Genomic DNA, 19,680 nt, shown 5'->3' with positions numbered 1-19,680 from the left:
ATTCAAGCTGAACAAGCTCTGGTCTCTATTTATGACACTCCCTTTTGACTCTTTCTCTCTGATTCCAATCAATGCACTGAAAATAAAACTCAGACCTTGAATTAAAAAACAGACCTTGAATTAAAAACAAGCAGGCTAGATAGGAACAAGGCCTTTCATACATTACCTTTTTTCCATGCTAAGTTCAAAGAGAGGGGAAAAGAAGTTTAATGTCCCTTCCTCCGCTACCTCTCTTCCTACCTATATTACTATTTTTAAATACACAAATTGTATGGGCTGCTCACAGACTGCTACCAACAATGGAGCAATATTACATACTATTATAAAAGAAGAATGTTCCACAAGCCAAGGGAAACATGTCTGTGGTTTCAGCCTCTACGAGCTTTTTCTCTAACTGCTGACACAGACTGTTTTGCCCTTAAAAACGAGGAAGCACAGCTAAGAAAGAGAACCCTCTGTGACAGTGCAACGATGCAGATGGCTGCAGGTAGCAATGACTGAAGACAGAATCTGGCCAGTAAAATGGCTAGCATGAGAGCAGGCTGGGTGGACTGAAATGCATACTTTCAACTTGGACATAATATCTCAGGATAGTCATTAGCCCTAGATATGGGAAAATTGGGCAATAACCTTCATCACTATTTCTGTTGATTTGAGGTTCAAACTGTTTTGATGCACATCAATTATTTAGCTCCAGCCCAGATAATTCATTAGAACCTCTCATCCAGTATTCTTCTTTCCAACCTGACTTTACAATATGTACTTTACTGAATACCCGCTAATGCTTAAATGTCCATGCTTTGCTAAGTAATATTGATACGATGTAAAAATGAGAACATTATCTGGTGATCTTGGAATCTCATCACAAATGTTGAGCAGTCACCTTTTCCTAATCACACATGGTTGGAATTCTTCTCTGTGAAGCCATTTCCCTAGCTAAATATTTGTGAGCTGCTTTTGGGGGACTTATTCAGGGACCCAGACTTAGGGGCATACGGCATTTTGCATGTTTGCTTAGACTCATTTTATTTAGGCCCATGATCTGTTTCCTTCAAGTTATCAAAAGTGTTTGGGAATTTATAAATTGTTCTTATACCCAAATGAGAAAAAGTTAGGCTATCTGAAATCAGAGAATCTTAGATCTGGTTAGTATCTTGGAGGTCATCTAATCCAATGACCTGGTTTTATGGAGAGAGAAATTGATGCTCAGAGATTGAACAGACTTGCCTAAGGTCATACAGCTAACTAGTAAGAGGGCTGAATTTCAAACCTAGCACTACTAACTTCTTAGTCCAGTGTACTTTTCATTATAATAAAGTGCATACCTTCTATTGCGTGAGCATGTGTGTGGGGTGTGTGTGTGTGTGTGTGTGTGTGTGTGTGTGTGTTGGGGAGGGTGGGGGAGAAAGAAAGAAAAAAGAGACTATAACTGTAAAAAGATACCATTTTACTATTTATTACCCTGGCCAAATATTATAAATGTAGGTTAAACATTTCCCTATCTTTCTCTTCTGATTCCCTAGAGAAGGCACCTGTGAAATACACCTGTTGTAATTTTTTTAGATTGCATCACACCCACTGGAGAAACTTTTGCAACCCTACCCACAACCTGTTATTACAGCCCTACAAAAGAAACACATAATCTAGTTATCTGGCCCAAAGCCTGTTCATTCACAACTAAAAAAAATAAAGTGGGGTAGAAACAGGCACTTTATATAAGTGGGTTGAAAAGAAATCTAGGAAGCTAATGAACCAATGTTATCATCTATGTTTAATGTATATAGTTTAAATAAATTATATTTTAATAATTTAGCTCTGAGAAGCTATGTGCTATAGTACTGCATAAATTATAAAGTCTAGTAAAGTCCCATTATAATGTCTTCAGGTGTCAAGCTGAAGACATCACTAGAGACTGGTCACAAGGAAAACCTCCTGTGCTTCTAAGGGAAGAAATGTTGGTGGCCACCGTCTATGAGAGAAATGCCTGTGAAGGAATCTTAACAGCATGTTAAGAGCAGGTTATGATATGGCAACAGATATAAATATTTTAACATTATTGTGCTTTATCACAGTAAAGATTTTATCAAAATTTAGAAGGAAAAGAGAGAGGGCTTCATATTTATTGACTACCTACTAACCCAAACATTCATTATGTTCTGCATTTTTCATATATTACCTAATGTAATCCTCACAACTCCAGAAAATGTTATTGCCTTGTTTTTACAGATTGTAAAACTAAGATTCAAAGAAACTAGATGGTTTACCTGAGGTCACACAGTTTATGATTCACAGACTTGGGACTTGAACCCAAGAGTGTCTGATTTTAAAACCACTGGACTTCCCTTTAGAACATGTTGCTAACACTCAAAAAATTTAGAGTAAAAGTTGCTCTTTAGCTTCCCAGAAATTTCCTTAGCAAGCCAAGTCACTCACTCACTACTTGTCCACTGTGTGTCTACAACTGTGTTGGGCTTCATTCACCCATCCAACCAATCACCTATCCATCATCAAATAGATAGGAGGTGCCTGCTACGTCTCAGGCATTGCAGGAACTACGGATACATTGGTGAGGTAAAAAGAGGTCCTCAATCCTTTGGCATAGAGGAAAGAGTCAGTAATTAAAGAGGCATACAAATAAGTGTAAATTAAAACTGTGTTAAGGATTATGATAGAGTAAGAGTTAGTAGTTCTGGGACTGAAATTTGATACGGTACCACTGTAGTGTCTAACAGGGGTGTCTGACTCAGGCTAGAAGGTTGCTATGGGAAATGAAGACTGCATGGAGACCTGGAGAGTAAGTGAAATTACCTAGGTGAAGAAGATGGTTGTAGATTGAGGGAACACTGTGCACAAAGATACCTTAGTGAGAGAAAACGCTACAAGTCTGAAGACATGGAAGAAGGGCGGTGTGGATGCAGCAGAGAGAGCAAAGGGGAGCACACAGTGCATCGGGCAAGAGAGACAGGAGCAGCCAGGCTGCACTGGGGCTTGTAGGCCATGTGAAGGATTTTGATTTTTATCCTAAGAGCCTGGCCTGGTAGTTCAGTTGGTTAGAGCATCGTCCCAATACACCAAGGTTGTGGGTTGGTGAGGGCACATACTAGAATTAACTAATGAATGCATAAATAAGTGGAATAATAAATCGATATTTCTCTATCTCTCTCATCAATGAAAAAAAAGAGAGCAGTGGGAGGCCACGAATGGTTTTAAGAGGGGAGATAAGAAGGGAGATAACATGATCAGACTTACATTTTCTAAAAGCTCATGCGCAACAGGGAGAACTGACCCTGAGGAGGAAGAGTAGATACAGGAAGACCAGCCAGGAGGCTACTGAAGTAAACCAGGCAAGAGATGATGCTGTCTTAATCTAAAAAGGTAAAAGTGGAAATGCAGAGCAGTGGATGGATTTGAGATACATTTAGGAGCATAAAAATGACAGAACTTAGAGATAACCTGAATATGGAAAGCAAGAGATATTTTGAAAATGACTCAGTTACCTGGCTTGTATTAGATGAACAGAGGATATGAAAAGAAGATCTAATTTGGCTCTTTCTCGACTCCATCTTCGCGGTAGCGGCACAGGCCGCAGTTCAGTCGCCGCCATGCAGCTTTTTGTCCGCGCCTAGGAGCTACACACCCTCGAGGTGACCGGCGGGGAGACTGTCTCCCAGATCAAGGCTCATGTCACCTCGCTGGAGGGCATCGCTCCAGAAGATCAAGTCGTGCTCCTGGCAGGCACACCCCTGGAGGATGAGGCTACCCTGGGCCAGTGTGGGGTGGAGGCTCTGACCACGCTGGAAGTAGCCGCCCGCATGCTTGGAGGTAAAGTCCATGGCTCTCTGGCCCGTGCTGGGAAAGTCAGAGGTCAGACCCCCAAGGTGGCCAAACAGGAGAAGAAGAAAACTGGTCGGGCCAAGCGACGGATGCAGTACAACCGGCGTTTTGTCAACGTTGTGCCCACCTTTGGCAAGAAGAAGGGCCCCAATGCCAACTCCTAAAGCCCTTTGTAACCTGGTTTTCTCCAATAAAGCCACTTAGCCCAGTAAAAAAAAAAAAAAAAAAAAAAAAAAAAAAAATCTAATTTGGTTGGGGGACAAGAGAAGATCAGCAATCATGGGGTCCGTTTGCGTATGTTAAGTTTGGGAGACTTTTGAGATATGTAGATGGCAGTTTGAGTTCAGAGCCCAGACAAGTTTGGGTTAGAGGGATACATTTCTGAGTTATCGGAAAAGTAATAGTAAATTTGGGTACAGACGAAATCACCTGTGGGGAAAAAGACCTAGGATGGAGCCTTGGGGAATTCCAACTTTTAATGGATTAGAAGATGAGGAAGAACCTGCATAGGAGACTGAGAAAGAAGAACCCCCTGAGAAGGGAGGAAAACTGGGAGAATGCGATGCCACAGAAGCCAAGGGAGGAGAAAGTTTTAAGAAGAGGGAAGTCAACAATACTGCTGAATAACACTGAGGGGTGAAGTCAGATAAAGACTGTTAAAAGTGTGTTGGACTTAATAACATGGCATTATTACTGACTCTAGAAAGTGCTGCTTCAGTGACAGGGGTGGCAGGGGGAAGGAGGAATGAACTGTAGGTCCCATGGCGGCTATCAGAAACTCACTCGCCATCCCAAAAAAGTTAAGAATTTTGTTTGAGAAAACAAAACTTATGCAGAATCTACAAAAAATAAACATAATGCTACCAGTTTTACTAATTCTTTAAATGCTATAAAAATCCAGAAAAAGAAAGCTCAAGGTGACTGGGCTTTAGAGAAAGAAAATCTTCAGCAGGTTATAAATAAAAAGGGCTCAATCTAGGGAAATTGCACAAGAAGAATACATGGTGTGTGTGTGTTGGGGGGTGGGAGTGGGATGTGATGGAGTGATAAGAAAGCCAAGAGATGTAGACTTAATATCAAGTTATTTAGGATCGAATAATCTTTGCCCTATGTTTATGTTTTGCTGCCAACCTGTTGGCCAATTCATTTCTCAAAATCAATTATATCAGAGGATTGATAGGGAAAAGAAAAAATAAGAATCATAAATCAATTGGGCTGCTCACTGAATTTGTATAATGCATGATGAAAGGTGGGGATAAGTAAAATCACTGGCTAACATGTATGTAACTCGATGTTTGTGATTCTGAGGCAGTGAGATAGAGTAGAGAAGAACACAGACCTCAGAGCAAGACAGTCAGGTCTGAATGCCAACTCTATCACTTACTGCCTTTGTAGTCTTGGAAAATGCAATGAATGACTTTGCACCCCAGTTTTTATCTCTAAAATGGGAGAAAGAATAAGTTTCTTGGCAAGGTTGTTTCGGTACTTAGAGATGAGATGGTCATGCTTGCCTCATAGGAATCTCCTAATTGGTGGCTACGAATGTTTTACTAGTAGTAATACTGTAAGAGAAAACAGGAAATACATTCAAATAGACAACCTTGTACACCCCAAGATTGGGACATTTTATTTACTGGTGGGCCCTGATCTACATTTTTCTAAAGACAAGTGAAAAGCACCATGTTTTTGGACCTTTTTTGAGATAAACATAATATATTTGTATCATAGACTTTTACAGTTAATGATATTAAATATGTAACTACTCAATAAATATATTCCTATTTTATATATTGACTAGAGGCCCACTGCATGAAGATTCATGCAATAGGCATTCCTTCCCCTGGCTGCCAGCACTGGTTTTCCTCTGGCACCCGGGACCCAGGCCTTCGCTCTGGCCACAGCAGAGAAGCCAAGCCTCGAGGCTAGGCTTCTCCACTCTGGCCGCAGCAGAGAAGCCAAGCCTCTTCAGTCTTCAGTCTTCACTCTGCGCCTGTGTATGCAAATCAACCCACCATATTTGTTGGGTTAATTTGCATACTCACTCCTGATTGGCTGGTGGGTGTTGTGGCGGTATAGTCAATTTGCATTTTTCTCTCTTATTAGTGTAGATAATTTTGTAAAGGAGCAAAGAAGAAACTCTCCCCCAAAGTAAACCAGAAGAATAAAAAAAAAAAAAAAAAACACAACTAAAGTTAAGGGTGAAAAAAGAAGACAGGATGAGAAAGGCTATAGAGAACAGAGAGACAGACAAGACAGAAGAGTCACCCAGACCTCCTGGATCTCCCAGAGCCCCCTCACTGTTCCTATCAGACAGCCTCCTGCTCTGCCAGCTGGCTCTTCCTTTGCCACTGCAATGGCCTCTCGCCCAGCATACTCCCCCACCTCTATAGTCTTCTATCCAGCACTTAACCTGACAGTAGACCTGGCATTGCTATGCAGTGCTCTAGGCTATCTCCTCTTAGTTATTTAAAAAACAAAACACACCTATATATGCATCTGCCAAATTAAGGACACCTTTGTCATAGAAATGAGGGAGTACATTTATAGAAAATTGGGATCTTCTTTGTGAATACTTTTTTAGAGATGCCTTTGAGAAACTTAATTAAAGAAAATATGCCAAAGGATAAATAAAATTAAGCCAAGGGGAAAACCCAAGCTCTGAGATGACTAATCCAATTTGTTTGGTCGTTCCCTTACTGTGTGCTGAGGCCCATCTTCATTGTCTCTCATGTAGAAAGGCTTCAGTGCTAATGGATAATTAATGACAAAGACTGGTATGTTGCCACAGTGCTTCACCAGGTATTTTTCATGTTCAGTATGTAGATCAACACCCCACTGCAATGAGAAAAAAAAAAATCACCAAAGGAGAAGACAGAGCTGAAATATACAATGCAGGACCCTGTAAATAACCTGTATCAGTTCTCTCCCTGAGGATCAGCGATGTGTGGAGCTGTCTGCTGAAGTTACACAGATAACTAAACTAGAGAGGTATGTGTTAGCAAGAACATCCACAGGCCTGGAAAGATGAAAGCTGAAATGAGTAGATAAACACTATGCTCTCTGCCCCTGTCTGAGGGAGCAGCATTTAGCAGATGAATAGCATCTGCAGGAAAAAAAAAAAGTGTGCTTTCCACAGTGTATAAAAACTGACCCCAGGATCACAGTTTTATTAATATTGCCTAGAACGTCTCCTAGAGTTACTGCTCCTAAGTCTCAGGAAATTAAATGATGAAAGATAAATATTTCTAATATTGAGTCCATCTTTGGCTAGATGGCTTCACTCAGTGAAATTTTTTAAACTAAAACAGTCAACTGATATATCAGATGCTCCTTGATGAATATTTAATAACACGGTTCTTCTATTTATTCAGCAAATACTAATGTGCCTGTTAAATCTCAGGTCCCATGTTAGGTATTGGATATAGTAAGAAAAATAGAACGCTTAACTTTATGAAGCTTGCAGAGTAGGAAACAAACACTAAATACAAAATTATGCAAAGGAATTAATTGATTATAAATATAACTATTATAGCTTATAAGAGGATCTGACTTAACTGGGGTTGGGACTGGTATAAGGAATAGTTTGAAGACAAAGGTATTACTGTACATTCTGAACATTATCTTATTACTCCCACATGTCTGGCAATACCTTAATTATAGGGAAGAAGTACTGGCATAGGAATGAGGAGACTTGCCTCTAACATTATGTGCATGTTCACTGATGAATCATGTAGCCTCTTTGTACTTATATCTTTGCCAATAAAATAAAGGCATTCTTTAAAAAACCAACCCAAAACAATTCAGTGTTTTCCAAAGTGGATCACAAATGGGAAAACTCTATAAAGTTCAACAGGAAAAGAAACCTGTTTAATTTGTTGCTTAAACTTACTTGATCATTTAACCTCTTTTTTTTGTCACCTGTTAACATCATTTAGAATGTACTTTGGGAAACACTGAACTAATTGATTTCTATAGTAATAGTCTATGGTCGCCATTCTCTTAAAAGATTTTTATCTTCCTAAAGTTGGGAAACTTCTGTATAACCCTTTAGTCACTGCTATTACAAATGATACAATTCTACTTCAAAATTATAAATATTTCAATAAGGCTGAGCAAATATAAAAAAAAACAATGTATAGAGGAGCAAATCCTGCACCCTGCCAATAAGAGAAATAAGACTATTTTAAATAATCTATATAATAAAAGCGTAATATGCTAATTAGACTGGACAGCCGAACGACCTTTTGGACATCATTCCAGATGTCCTTCCAGACAAAGCCGCAGTGGTGGGGGCTGAGGCAGAGGCGGTTAGGGGTGAACAGGCAGGCAGGCGAGCAGTTAGGGGCGATCAGGCAGGCAGGCAAAGAGATTAGGGGCGATCAGGCAGGCAGGCGAGTGGTTAGGAGCCAGCAGTCCCAGATTGTGAGAGTGATGTCCGACTGCCAGTTTACATCCTCCGAGGGGTCCTGGATTGGGAGAGGATGCAGGCTGGGCTGAGGGACACCCCAGCCCTCCCCACCCCCCCACCCCCTGCCACCTGTGCACAAATTGCACTGGGCCTCTAGTAATAAGATAAGGATGAGGAAAAACATTTTGATATACACACACACTCAAACATAAATACTACCTCTGGGGTGAAGGTGAAGTTCTGGGACGCCTGCTTTAAGATCTCCACGGCTTCCGTATAAGAAATGCTGGAGAGAAACGGAAAAGCTGAGGTCAATACAATCGGCTATTGTTAACTAGTCCACCTGAAAACGAGAAAAGGTCTATTTCCATAGTCTTTGAGATTATATGAGTATTAAATGATTATGAAGTAATCAGGAAGTAAGGTTTACCTAATCCTATGGGTCTCCTATCAGCATGAAGAGAATGACCATCCAATAACCCCAGTCCTGACCTACTTACAGTGCACACAGAGCAGATAGTCACTAAGCAAGTAGAGATTTTCTCTGAATTCATGCTATGCCAATGCCATAATGAACGGTGTGAAATACAGAGGCTGAATGAGCAAAAATATTTTCCTAGAGCCATCATTCATTCATTCACCCAACACACATATTGAGCACCTACTCTGTGCTAGGGATTACTCTAGGCACTGGATATACAGTAACTAAAAATGAAGCTCCTGCCTTTATGGAGATATTCATGTGTGGTGTGTGTGTGTGAGAAAGAGAAAGAGAGAGATAGAGATAGAGATAGATAGATAGATATTGGGGGTACAGGTGGGGAGTGGGGAGAAAAATAAACAAACAGAAATAATATGATGCCAGGGAGCTATTGGTGCTATGGAGAAAAATAAAGCTAGGTAAGAAGACAGAGAATGTTTGAGGGTGCTATTTTAGAAAAGATGGTGAAGAAAGGCTTCACTGAGTTAGCGACATCTTAACAGAAACCTGCACGAAGTAAAGGAACCATATAAATATCTGGGGGAAGTATTCCAGGCAAAAGGAACAGTGGGTACACAGGCCTAAAGTGAGGCCTGAGTCTGGCTCATTCAAAGAAGGAAAAGGTCAATGTGACCTAGTACAGAACAACGGCAAGAATGCCAGGAAATTAGATAGGAAAGGTAGTCACAGGTCAGGTCCTATGAACTTTTTCAGGCCATGGTAAGGCCTCTTTAATATATTCTAAGCATTGTTTAAGACTGGTTTAAGAAAAGTATCATTGGTTACCTCAGTAAGAAACCTCATGCCTAAAGCAAGCCAAGCCAAAAATTTATATGAATGATTTGAACAGGTAATATATGCATATAGTGGTGTGTTTTTATTTTATTTTTTTAAGAAATCATTATGTTTCTCTGACTGGTTTATTTCATTTAGCATAATGCTCTCCAGTTCCATCCATGCTGTTGCAAATGGTAAGAATTCCTTCTTTTTTACTGCAGTGTAGTATTCCATTGTGTAGATTTACCACAGTTTTTTAATCTACTCATCTGCTGATGGGCAGTTAGGCTGTTTCCAAATCTTAGCTATGGTGAATTGTGCTGCTATGAACATAGGGGTGCATATATCCAATGGAGTGATAAGGACATATATGTAGTACCTTAATCAATAAAGAAATTAAAAAATAAAGAAATCATTATGTATGAAAGAGTATACGGCTTTCCATCCTGTCCCATAGAGACCTAATTTGTTCCTCTCCTCACACAAATCACTGTTAGTGGTTTTGGGTACCCTTCCAGCAGGGTTTTTCCCCCAGAGGGTTTTATATATCTGTAAGCAAATATCCTATCTAATAAAAGCCTAATATGCTAAGTGTCCGGTCATCCAGTCAGCTGTTCAACCAATCAAAGCATAATATGCTAATGACATGCTAAGTCTGCTCAACTGCTTGCTATGACGTGCACTGACCATCAGGAGGCAGACGCTCCAACCAGTAGGTTAGCTAGCTGCTGAGGTCTGGCCGATTGGGACTGAGCAAGACAGGCCAGGCATGCCCTGGAGCCTTCCCATGGTCCCTCCCTGGCTGACCAATCTCCCGCGTCCCTCCCTGGCCCCGATTGTGCACCGGTGGGGTCCCTTGGCCTGGCCTGTGCCCCTCACAATCCAGGACTCCTCGGGGGATGTCGGAGATCTGGTTTTGGCCCGATCCCGCAGGCCAGGCTGAGGCACCCCACTGGTGCATGAATTCGTGCACTGGGCCTCTAGTTAATATATAATCTCCCTATAAAAATAGATGTCAGCCATCACATACATACCATACACTCTTACATCGTTATTTATGCAAAAATATATACCCTACAGATCTTTCCATATCAGTATATGAAAAGCTTCTTCATTTTTTGAGCTATTATGTAATATTCTATTTTGTGGATGTATCCTAATTAGTTTTAGCCAGTCATCTACTGGTGGGTAGATATTTCAGCTATTTCCAATTTTGCTACTATAAATAATTACTACATATATCTATTGTATGCTACAAATGACTCTCATATACTAATTTTGCAAATGAAAAAAAATGAAATTGTTGGTTCGAAGTGTGTTGGTATTTGCAGTTTTACATATTTTGAAAGATATTGCCAAAGATATTGTTGCCCTTTTACAGGGTTACACCAATTATGTCCACTAATATATGAAAATGTCAGTTTCCCTAGGTCTTCTGAAACAGCACTTTGGATGATTAAAAACAAAAATCTATAAAGTTCCTCAAGAACTTCGAGCTCAAAAAATAACTTACCCAACACAAACTTACTCTCTGAAGCAGAAATGAAGTTCATACTATAATAACTCACCAGAAAGTTGTGTCTTACAGTCCAAATAAAGCCCCCAAAGCTATGCTTTGAGAGATAACTTTTTTCAAAGATGAAAATTCCATTCAAATTAAAAACCTACTATTGAGTAACAGGTAATTTCTAAGGTAAGAATGATGTTGGTATTGGCAGTAGGAATAATTTTTAAACAAGCATCCTATAGAGGGGAAACTGAAGCTTAGAAATGATCAGAAAGTTGCCAAAAATGACTCATGTGACTAGTAAACTCTGGTGTGCTGAACAGAGTCTAAGCTTCTAACTGCTAAGATAATGTCTAAACCACTTGGAATCTCATATCCTACCTAATAAAAGGGTAATATGCAAATTGACCGCACCTTTGCTACGCCTAAGCCATGCCCACCAGCCAATCAGGGCAAGTATGCAAATAAACCCAACCAAGATGGCTACAGCCACAGAGAGCAAGGTTTCCCAGGCAATGGAGGAAGCCAAGCCTTCCGCCTGCCCTTGCTAGGCCTAAGCCTACACTCAAGTTACAAAGTTTCAATTATAGAAGGTAAACAAATCTTAAAAGAAATGGCGGCAGCCAAGGAGCTGGAGAGAGCAGGCCAGGGTTGCCCCCGGCAACGGAGAAAGCAAAGCTTTCCGAACACCCTGGCCAGGCCCAGGCCTCCGCTTAAGGCTACAAAGTTTCAATTATAGAAGGGGAATTAACCCCAACAGAAATGGCTGCTGGCCATGGAGCGAGCAGGAGGCTTGGCTCCGCTCCAGGCTACAAAGTTTCAATTATAGAAGGTAAATAAATTCCAGATACCAGGGCCTCCTCTTGGGTTGCCAGGGGGCGTGGTTGGCCTGCAAACCACCACAGGCCCCTTGCTCAGGCCACCCCACGCCCCAAGGGAACTCCCATCCTGAACTGGGACACCCTTCAGGGCAAACCAGCTGGCCCCCACCCCTGCACCAGGCCTCTATCCTATCTAATAAAAGAGTAATATGCAGATTGACCATCACTCCCACACACAATATGGATGCCCCCATGTAGTCAAAGATCCTGCCCCCATGTGGACACAAGATGGCCACCACAAGATGGCCAGCAGGGGAGGGCAGTTGGAGGGACCAGGCCTGCAAGGGAGGGAAGTTGGAAGTGATCAACCCTGCAGGGGAGGGCAGTTAGGGGTGACCAGGCCGGCAGAGGAGGGAAGTTGGGGGCAAACAGGCTGGCAGGGGAGCAGTTAGGCATCAATCAGGCTGGCAGCGGAGTGGTTAGGGGGTGATCAGGCTGGCAGGCAGAAGTGGTTAGGGGAAATCAGGAAGGCAGGCAGGTGAGCAGTTGGGAGCCAGCAGTCCTGGATTGTGAGAGAGATCCCAGATTGGAGAGGGTACAGGCTGGGCTGAGGGACACCCCCCCTCTCCGTGCACGAATTTCGTGCAACGGGTCTCTAGTGTTCAATAAAAACAAGAGATGTGGGTTTTCCCTCTGACTCTACTATCATTTACTAGTTATGTAAATCACTCCACCTTTATGGAAGCATTTTATACATTTTTTTGTAATGTGGTATACAAACATTAAAAATTTTAGTGTTTTCACTTGTAAGCAAGAAGAATGGATTATATTACCTAAAGTTCTTTCCTGCTCAGACATCCTGTTGTTCTGTTCTATCATTACATGGTATGATCTACTCATCATACTGAGAAATGTAAGAGCAATCAAAAAGGATGTTGTACCACTGCTGTTACTGTTCCATTTTTAAGAAAAATGATTCTCATGTCCAAATGTCTCTTGCTTTTTCTGGACATGCTCCCTCCACACCTCAAGTTGAGGCAGAACTTTCAGGTTCAAATTACAGTTCTGATACTGGATATCCCTAATGGCCCTCTCAACTTTCTCTACTAATTTTTCTTGATATGTATACAGGTTATTTCCTCTCCTTCCCAGGAATTTTCCAAAGTGCTTTGAGGAGAGGAGAAGACATTGTGGAATTGCATGGTACAGTATCCAAACATCTTCGTTTCAATGTTTATTGTTGAATGAAGAAAACTATTTTAAAGCTGTAAAACTACCATGCTAAAGAGCTCATCAATAGCATTCTCTGCCTCAAATTCACACACATGAATAAAGAGTAAGTAAAAAGGTAAGGATTCTATATTTTAAAAACCACCATACCATAAAGGAAATGTAAAATAACTGAATTCTATTTGTGCTTGATAAAGGCTAAATTCAACTACTACATAAATTCCTTAAATAATATATTTTTACATGAAACAATTATAACAAGTCGTCAAGAATACACTGAAATCTAATGAAAAGATTACAGTCATACTAGAGACCCGATGCACGACATTTGTGCAAGAGTAGGCCTTCCTTCCCCTGGCTGCCGGCACCGGCTTCCCTCTGGCACCCGGGACCTGGGCTTCCCTCTAGTCCTGGCTTCGTCCAAAAGGACGTCCAGAAGGACATCCGGAATGATGTATGGTCTAATTAGCATATTACCTTTTTTATTATTATAGAAGATAGTATCGTGTGTGTATTTCAGAAAGTATCTCAATTCTAATTAATCATCATGCCTAGGTCTCCTGTCATGTCCTCTTGTGGCTGTTAAAATCCCTGGTTACAAACACTGGCAACCCCCCTTCACCTCCACCTTGAGAATCCTCAGCATCATGTCATTTATGCATATCCCTCTGGTGTTCAGTTACCTCTTCACTTCTAGCTCCTGGAATTTCTTTTACATTCTAGTGAACTCAACAATACATTTAAAAGGATTTTATAATACTTTAACTAGGAGTGTTTCCAAGTTATCTCGTCTGACAACTTGCTTCAGTAGTGGACATTTGACCCTTCCAACAATATAAGACAAGTGACCATTTTACAGATGAGAAAACTAAAGTTCAGAAAGGTTAAAGATTTACTATTAATTAGGTTCATAGTTGTAATTAAATAATTATTCATGCAAATATCAAACTGTTCCTCTTTTTCTCTAGATTTTAAATTCTATAACAGGACCGATCCATGACTATTTTCACCACTGAATCCTCAATGAGTAGCATAGTGCCTAACTCATAGTAGGTAGTCGATAAATATTAATTCATCTAATAAGTGGCAGAAGCAGGATTAGAATCCAGGTCCTCTAAATCATAATTCACTATACTCAGTGTCTAAAGTAAATAGTGGTCGGAGTTAATAGGAAAACTCAAGGAGAGGACCTCGTCTAAAGGAGAATGTCCTCACCCCTCCATGGTTACTCACATGTCACTTATGAATTCACTCAGGTATTCAATAGGTTGCCGAGTTCCTATCAGAGGCACTGTGCTAAGTACTGGGGACATAATAGTAAACAAAATAAACAAGCCTCTGACCACATGGAGGTGACAGACACTAACAAATAGTCACACATGTAAATTTAAGCCTCAACTATGACTTGTGCTGTGTGGGATGGATGATGGTAATGGCAATGATTGAAATGGCACAGACCATGAGGTCATTTCCCAACTTTAGTATTTTACGGACATAGACTCCAAAGCACAACAGTTAAGTGATACTTAAGGGTCTTAAGGTCAGTGAGGGAGCTACAGCTATTCTAGCACTAACTCTAGAGCCCTTTCAAATACAGGAAGTATAGTGGTTGAAAGCATGAGCTTTGAAATCAGATAAATATGAGTTTGAATATTCACTTCTTCTTTTACTGGCCTACTCTCTTTGAGTTGATTCTTTATCTATTGAATGGCAATTAAGAACTACTCACAGAGTTGTTGGGAAGATAAAATGAACCATTAATATCTGTAAAATTTATCACAGGCCCATAGTCAATGAATGGTGGATATATTTTTCCCCTATCTAAAATCTAGTACATTAAGTAGGAGCTACATTACTTCTCTTAATATCTTCTCCCTGGTTTTCCGTCATCCGCACAAATTCCTTCAGATGTCCAAATTACTTCTTTCCTTATCTACTTAATTACTACTTCTATCAATACGCTTATGTCCAGAACACTCCTATAAACTCCACATCTATGCACTCAAACTGCCTATCCAGCAGTTACTACTGGATGTCTGAAAAGATTCTCAGTCTTATAATGATCCCTAATAATAAAGATTTTGATATCATCCCCTTTCTCACCCAAACCCCTGCTACTCTTCTGGCTTTCCCAATCTCAGTTAATGGCAACTCCAATTTTACAGCGGTATAGGACAAAAGCATTGAAGTCACCCTTGACTCATCTCTCTCCTTCTCCCTCTCAGCAAATCCTGTTTGCTCTATCTTTAAAATATATCTAGAATAGGAAAACCTCTCTCTACCTCCATTGCCACTATCCTGATCTGTGAATGTTGATTTTATGTTTCAATTTGGTTGGGCTACGGTACCCAGATATTTAATCAAACATTATTCAGGAAGTTTCAGTAAAGGTGTCTTTTGGATGAGATTAACATTTAAATCTGTGGCCTCTGAGTAAAGCAGTTTACCTCCATAATGTGGGTGGGTCATATCTAGTCAGTCGGAGGCCTTAATAGACTACATGTTTAACTTCCTTATGTTGTTTTTTAGCTATTATTACCTCCACCAGAAATGTAAGCTCAATGAAGGCAGGGAGTTTTATCTGCTTTGTTCACTGCTTTAATACAGTTTTTATGGTCCTGGCTCTGCTCTCGAGCGAGGAGGTTGTGGCGACAGCAAGTTCCAGGCGATTCAAGCTCCATAAGGGATGATGGAGGTTGTTTACAAAGACCGACCATATGGGGAAGGAAGAGCTCGTGAAAGTGCAACATTGATGACACGATTGGGGACCTTAAGAAGCTGACTGTAGCCCAAACTGGTAGCCTTTGATCTAACAAGATCGTACTAAAAGTGGTACATGATTTTTAAGGACCACATTTTTCTGGGATGAACCTGGAGCTTTATTACCAACAGAGCACAATCCTCCCCGCCTCCCACAACCTGCCCCCCGCTGTCCCCTCTCCTCCTACCCTTACCTCCCACACTGGTATGGATGATTGTTTTTAAAAAGTCATGTTAATAAAAACTTAGAAGCAGAAAAAAAGACAGTTTTTAGATTCTAGAACAATGCCTGGTACATAGTAAGTATTCAATATAAATTTAAGTGAAAGAAAAAAACCTAAAAAGCCCTCACTTATACTTCATTGACTTTCCATTCTCTATCACAGGACGGCTATTTTCTTCTTTTCTGAGCCCACTTCTGCTGCCTCACTAATCATTCAGGATCAGGGATTCATCATCACTTTTAACTTATAGCCTGAGGGTCTGCCAAGCATGTCAAACTCAAAGGCTAACACAGGCCAAATAAACAAGGCATGCAGCCCATACATGCTTGGGTTGATACCTGAAATTCTCAATTCAGTCAATCTGCCAAATTATTATATTCCCCTCCTCAAGGACGGGATGAAGTCTTTATTAAAACAAAAACTTCCCGAACCTAAAGATTGCAAGTGAGGAATGATATTAATTTATTTTTCAGAAGCAATTTTCTACTCTTCTAATGTCCAACTTCCTATACATACTATAAACACACTGAATACTAAGTCTTATATGCCTCTTTGATTAATATGGTTGGTGAAATAAGTATCAAGTACTACTTAAATAGAATTATAGTGGAAATAAGGCAATAATATATGTTACGCTTTTAAAAAGTGGCAAAAAAGTTTAGAATATATTATCAGATTTTAGCAAGTGATGGTAAAGAAAAGGGAAGACTGAGAGAAAAACTGAGACAGACATTACATGTATGTATTAAAAATTTTTTTCTTGCCAAAACCGGTTTGGCTCAGTGGATAGAGCGTCGGTCTGCGGACTGGAAGGTCCCGGGTTCGATTCCGGTCAAGGGCATGTACAATGGTTGCGGGCACATCCCCCGGTGGGGGGTGTGCAGGAGGCAGCTGGTCGATGTCTCTCTCTCATCGATGTTTCTAGCTCTCTATCTCTCTGTCCTTCCTCTCTGTGAAAAATCAATAAAAAAATAAAATAAAAAATAAAAAACTATTAAAAAATATAAAAAAAAAAAAATTTTTTTTCTTTTTAATCCTTGCCCGAGGATATTTTTCCATTGATTTTTAGAGAGAGGGAAAAACAGAGAAACATACATATGAGAGAAACATATCGATTGGTTGCCTCCTGCATGAGCCCTGACTAGGGGCTGGGCCAGAGAGGAGCCTGCAACCAAGGTACATGCCCTTGACTGGAATTGAACCTGGGACCCTTGGGTCCACAGGACGACACTCTATCCACTGAGCTACACCAACTAGGGCTTAAGTTTGTTTTTAATGAGCCAATTTTGATTACTAAAGTTAGTATTAGTTTGAATTGCATTAATACAGTTAATAATTACTATGTTCATTTATATTGCTATAATTTATTCATTTATTCATGAAACATTGATTACTGACTATGAACCAGAAACAAGAGCTATAAAAATAATTAAAATATAGGTCTTTCATGAGTCTAGGGAGCGTGATAAGCAGGTATATAAGCAAAAAATTTAATACAGTGTGATAAATGATGCTAAAGTATGAATACAGTTCAGAGAAAGTATAATATCTACTTACGTTAAAAAGTTGTTTTTTAACATATGTTCTAATCTGTCCTTGGTAAGAAAAGAGAAAAAAGAAAATTTATTATTAACTGTAATTGTATTCATTAGATATCATTAACATATTTAAAGAGTGGATGTCCTGGGCTTTATCTACCAAATGAATTACCTTTTGGCCAGGAGCAATGAACCTGTGGCAGAGCGCAACATCCTCGGGACAGCTGGCGAGAACCATCGCTGTGGCGGACTTGAAGAGCCCCTCCATGACCTGAGAGCAATGACAGAACAGCCTGACTTGGGAGCCACTTTATGTGTAGGACCTGTTGAGGGTATTGGAAGGACTGCCTCCAGGTTTAGCAACTATAAATTGGTCAGGCCACCTCATCCTCAATGCACTACAGCAAGTTCAGTTTCCCAAATTGATTAGAGGAGGAATTGCAACTTCTCAGAGGGAGCAAAATGAGACAGAAAAACGTTTACATCTTTTGTCAACAGCTTCAATACTGATATTGAAGTCGGATGTCAAATAAACAGCTAAAACTGATTGATGCCTCTCTAAATTTCAATATACTCACTTATAGAATCATAGCAATAACAGTACTTAGCTTACAGGATTGTTGTGAGAGCTAAATGAAATAACACATGTAGAAGATTTAGCTTAGTACCCAGCCCACAGAAGCACAACAAATATTAGTTATGAAGAGTGAGACACTTTGAAAAGTGTTTCATTCAGTCACTGGTAAAGGAAAGTAAACTTGAAAAGCAGAGAGGCAAAGAGATATATCTACACCTAAATATACATACATTTTTGCTTTTCTAAAGCATAAAGCAAAAAATAACACTAACCATTATATAACACAAATCAGCATACACAACTGTAAACCTACTTTTGCCTCCCTGTATAAGAATTCATTCCACCAGAAGTGTCCATAGAAATCTCATGGGGAAAACTTGTTCGTAGAAGAAGAAAGTGATAGAAATGGAAAATATTTCTAAAATATTTTTAACCCAAACTAAAATTATTTGCTTAAAGTCAATGAAATCATAATAGGCCCTCCAAATGTCGTACTCGTAAAGATACATGCACTTATTAAGCGCAGGCTGCCTCTCTGGCATCACTGGTGAATCCTATCAAGGCTGCAAATGCAGGGAGTGTGTGTGTGTGTGTGTGTGTGTGTGTGTGTGTGCGCGCGCGCGCGCGCGCGCATGGGGGGTGGGGGGGGGGCATAAGCATTTACTGAAGTAATTTAATATGACTGGATGTAACAAAGTATTTAATTACCAAGTGACAACCAGATATATTTATATATACATAATACTTTTATATTTATACATACTTTACATTTTTATATTTGGAAATATATATGGATATATAATATAGAAGTAAGGAATAATTGGATAGAAGAAGATCAAAAAGGAGGCCAAAGATCTTTTACCTTGAGGCTGTATCTCCTTCACTCTAGCAATGAGATAAAGAAATCACTAAATAACTAAATGATTTATGAAGAGTCATATCTTCAATTACTAAAAAAAGCCAATGCATATTGGGAGGAAAAAAGAACAGGTAGGTTGGACAGTGTGCCTGCATAGTTGAGGGACACAGTATACCTATCAGTAAATCAGTAAGATGAAGACTTTGACCACTGGAGCTGTTAAATCGGTGTCTTTCATGAGCAGTAAATTTCCATTTGAAGAAGTAAATCATTGGCTTCTCTAACCTTGACTTTCAGACTATGCTCTATAAATATATTTGAAGGAAAAAGAAACATAACTGAAGGGTCAGCATAACCCTCAGATGTTTTTAAAGGTATATTACTCAATGGCTCTAAAATAGTAACATGTAATTGCTATACCTCATGAGGAGAAAATCCTTTGTTACAATATTTTAACTTAATATTTAAGAGACTGCTCTTCATCAGGGTAATAATTCCCACAGAATGTAATTTATAAAAGGAAAAAAAGTTAAGAAAAGCAGGAGATCACTTTTGAGGGAACATATTTTTTTCACTTATATTTAGGAGAAAAGCTTATATTTTAATTAATCAAATCATTCAACAGTATATGTGCTAAGTCCCACTCAGTGTAGTACCAAATATA

The 19,680-nt window shown here is 39.8% G+C and overlaps 1 protein-coding gene and 1 pseudogene across 2 annotated transcripts in view; one reads left to right on the top strand and one right to left on the bottom strand.

Annotated features, from left to right (window-relative positions):
• The window catches only part of NARS2 (asparaginyl-tRNA synthetase 2, mitochondrial), a 123,257-nt gene that overhangs the window by 17,215 nt on the left and 86,362 nt on the right, over window positions 1–19,680 (bottom strand). For both annotated transcript variants that reach the window (XM_008150019.3, XM_028158344.2), the window contains 4 exons: window positions 17,753–17,851; window positions 17,600–17,637; window positions 8,462–8,528; window positions 6,532–6,669 (listed from right to left, as the gene is read on the bottom strand). In XM_008150019.3, the coding sequence (XP_008148241.2) occupies window positions 6,532–6,669; window positions 8,462–8,528; window positions 17,600–17,637; window positions 17,753–17,851 (342 nt within the window). The remainder of the gene's footprint in view (window positions 1–6,531; window positions 6,670–8,461; window positions 8,529–17,599; window positions 17,638–17,752; window positions 17,852–19,680) is intronic.
• Window positions 3,588–4,036, top strand: LOC103293631 (FAU ubiquitin-like and ribosomal protein S30; annotated as a pseudogene).

This window comes from Eptesicus fuscus, chromosome 13 (assembly GCF_027574615.1).
Source record: "Eptesicus fuscus isolate TK198812 chromosome 13, DD_ASM_mEF_20220401, whole genome shotgun sequence".
NCBI classification, from domain to species: domain Eukaryota; kingdom Metazoa; phylum Chordata; class Mammalia; order Chiroptera; family Vespertilionidae; genus Eptesicus; species Eptesicus fuscus.
Note: the sequence above shows the minus strand (reverse complement) of the source record. Positions and strands in the feature narration are given on the sequence as shown.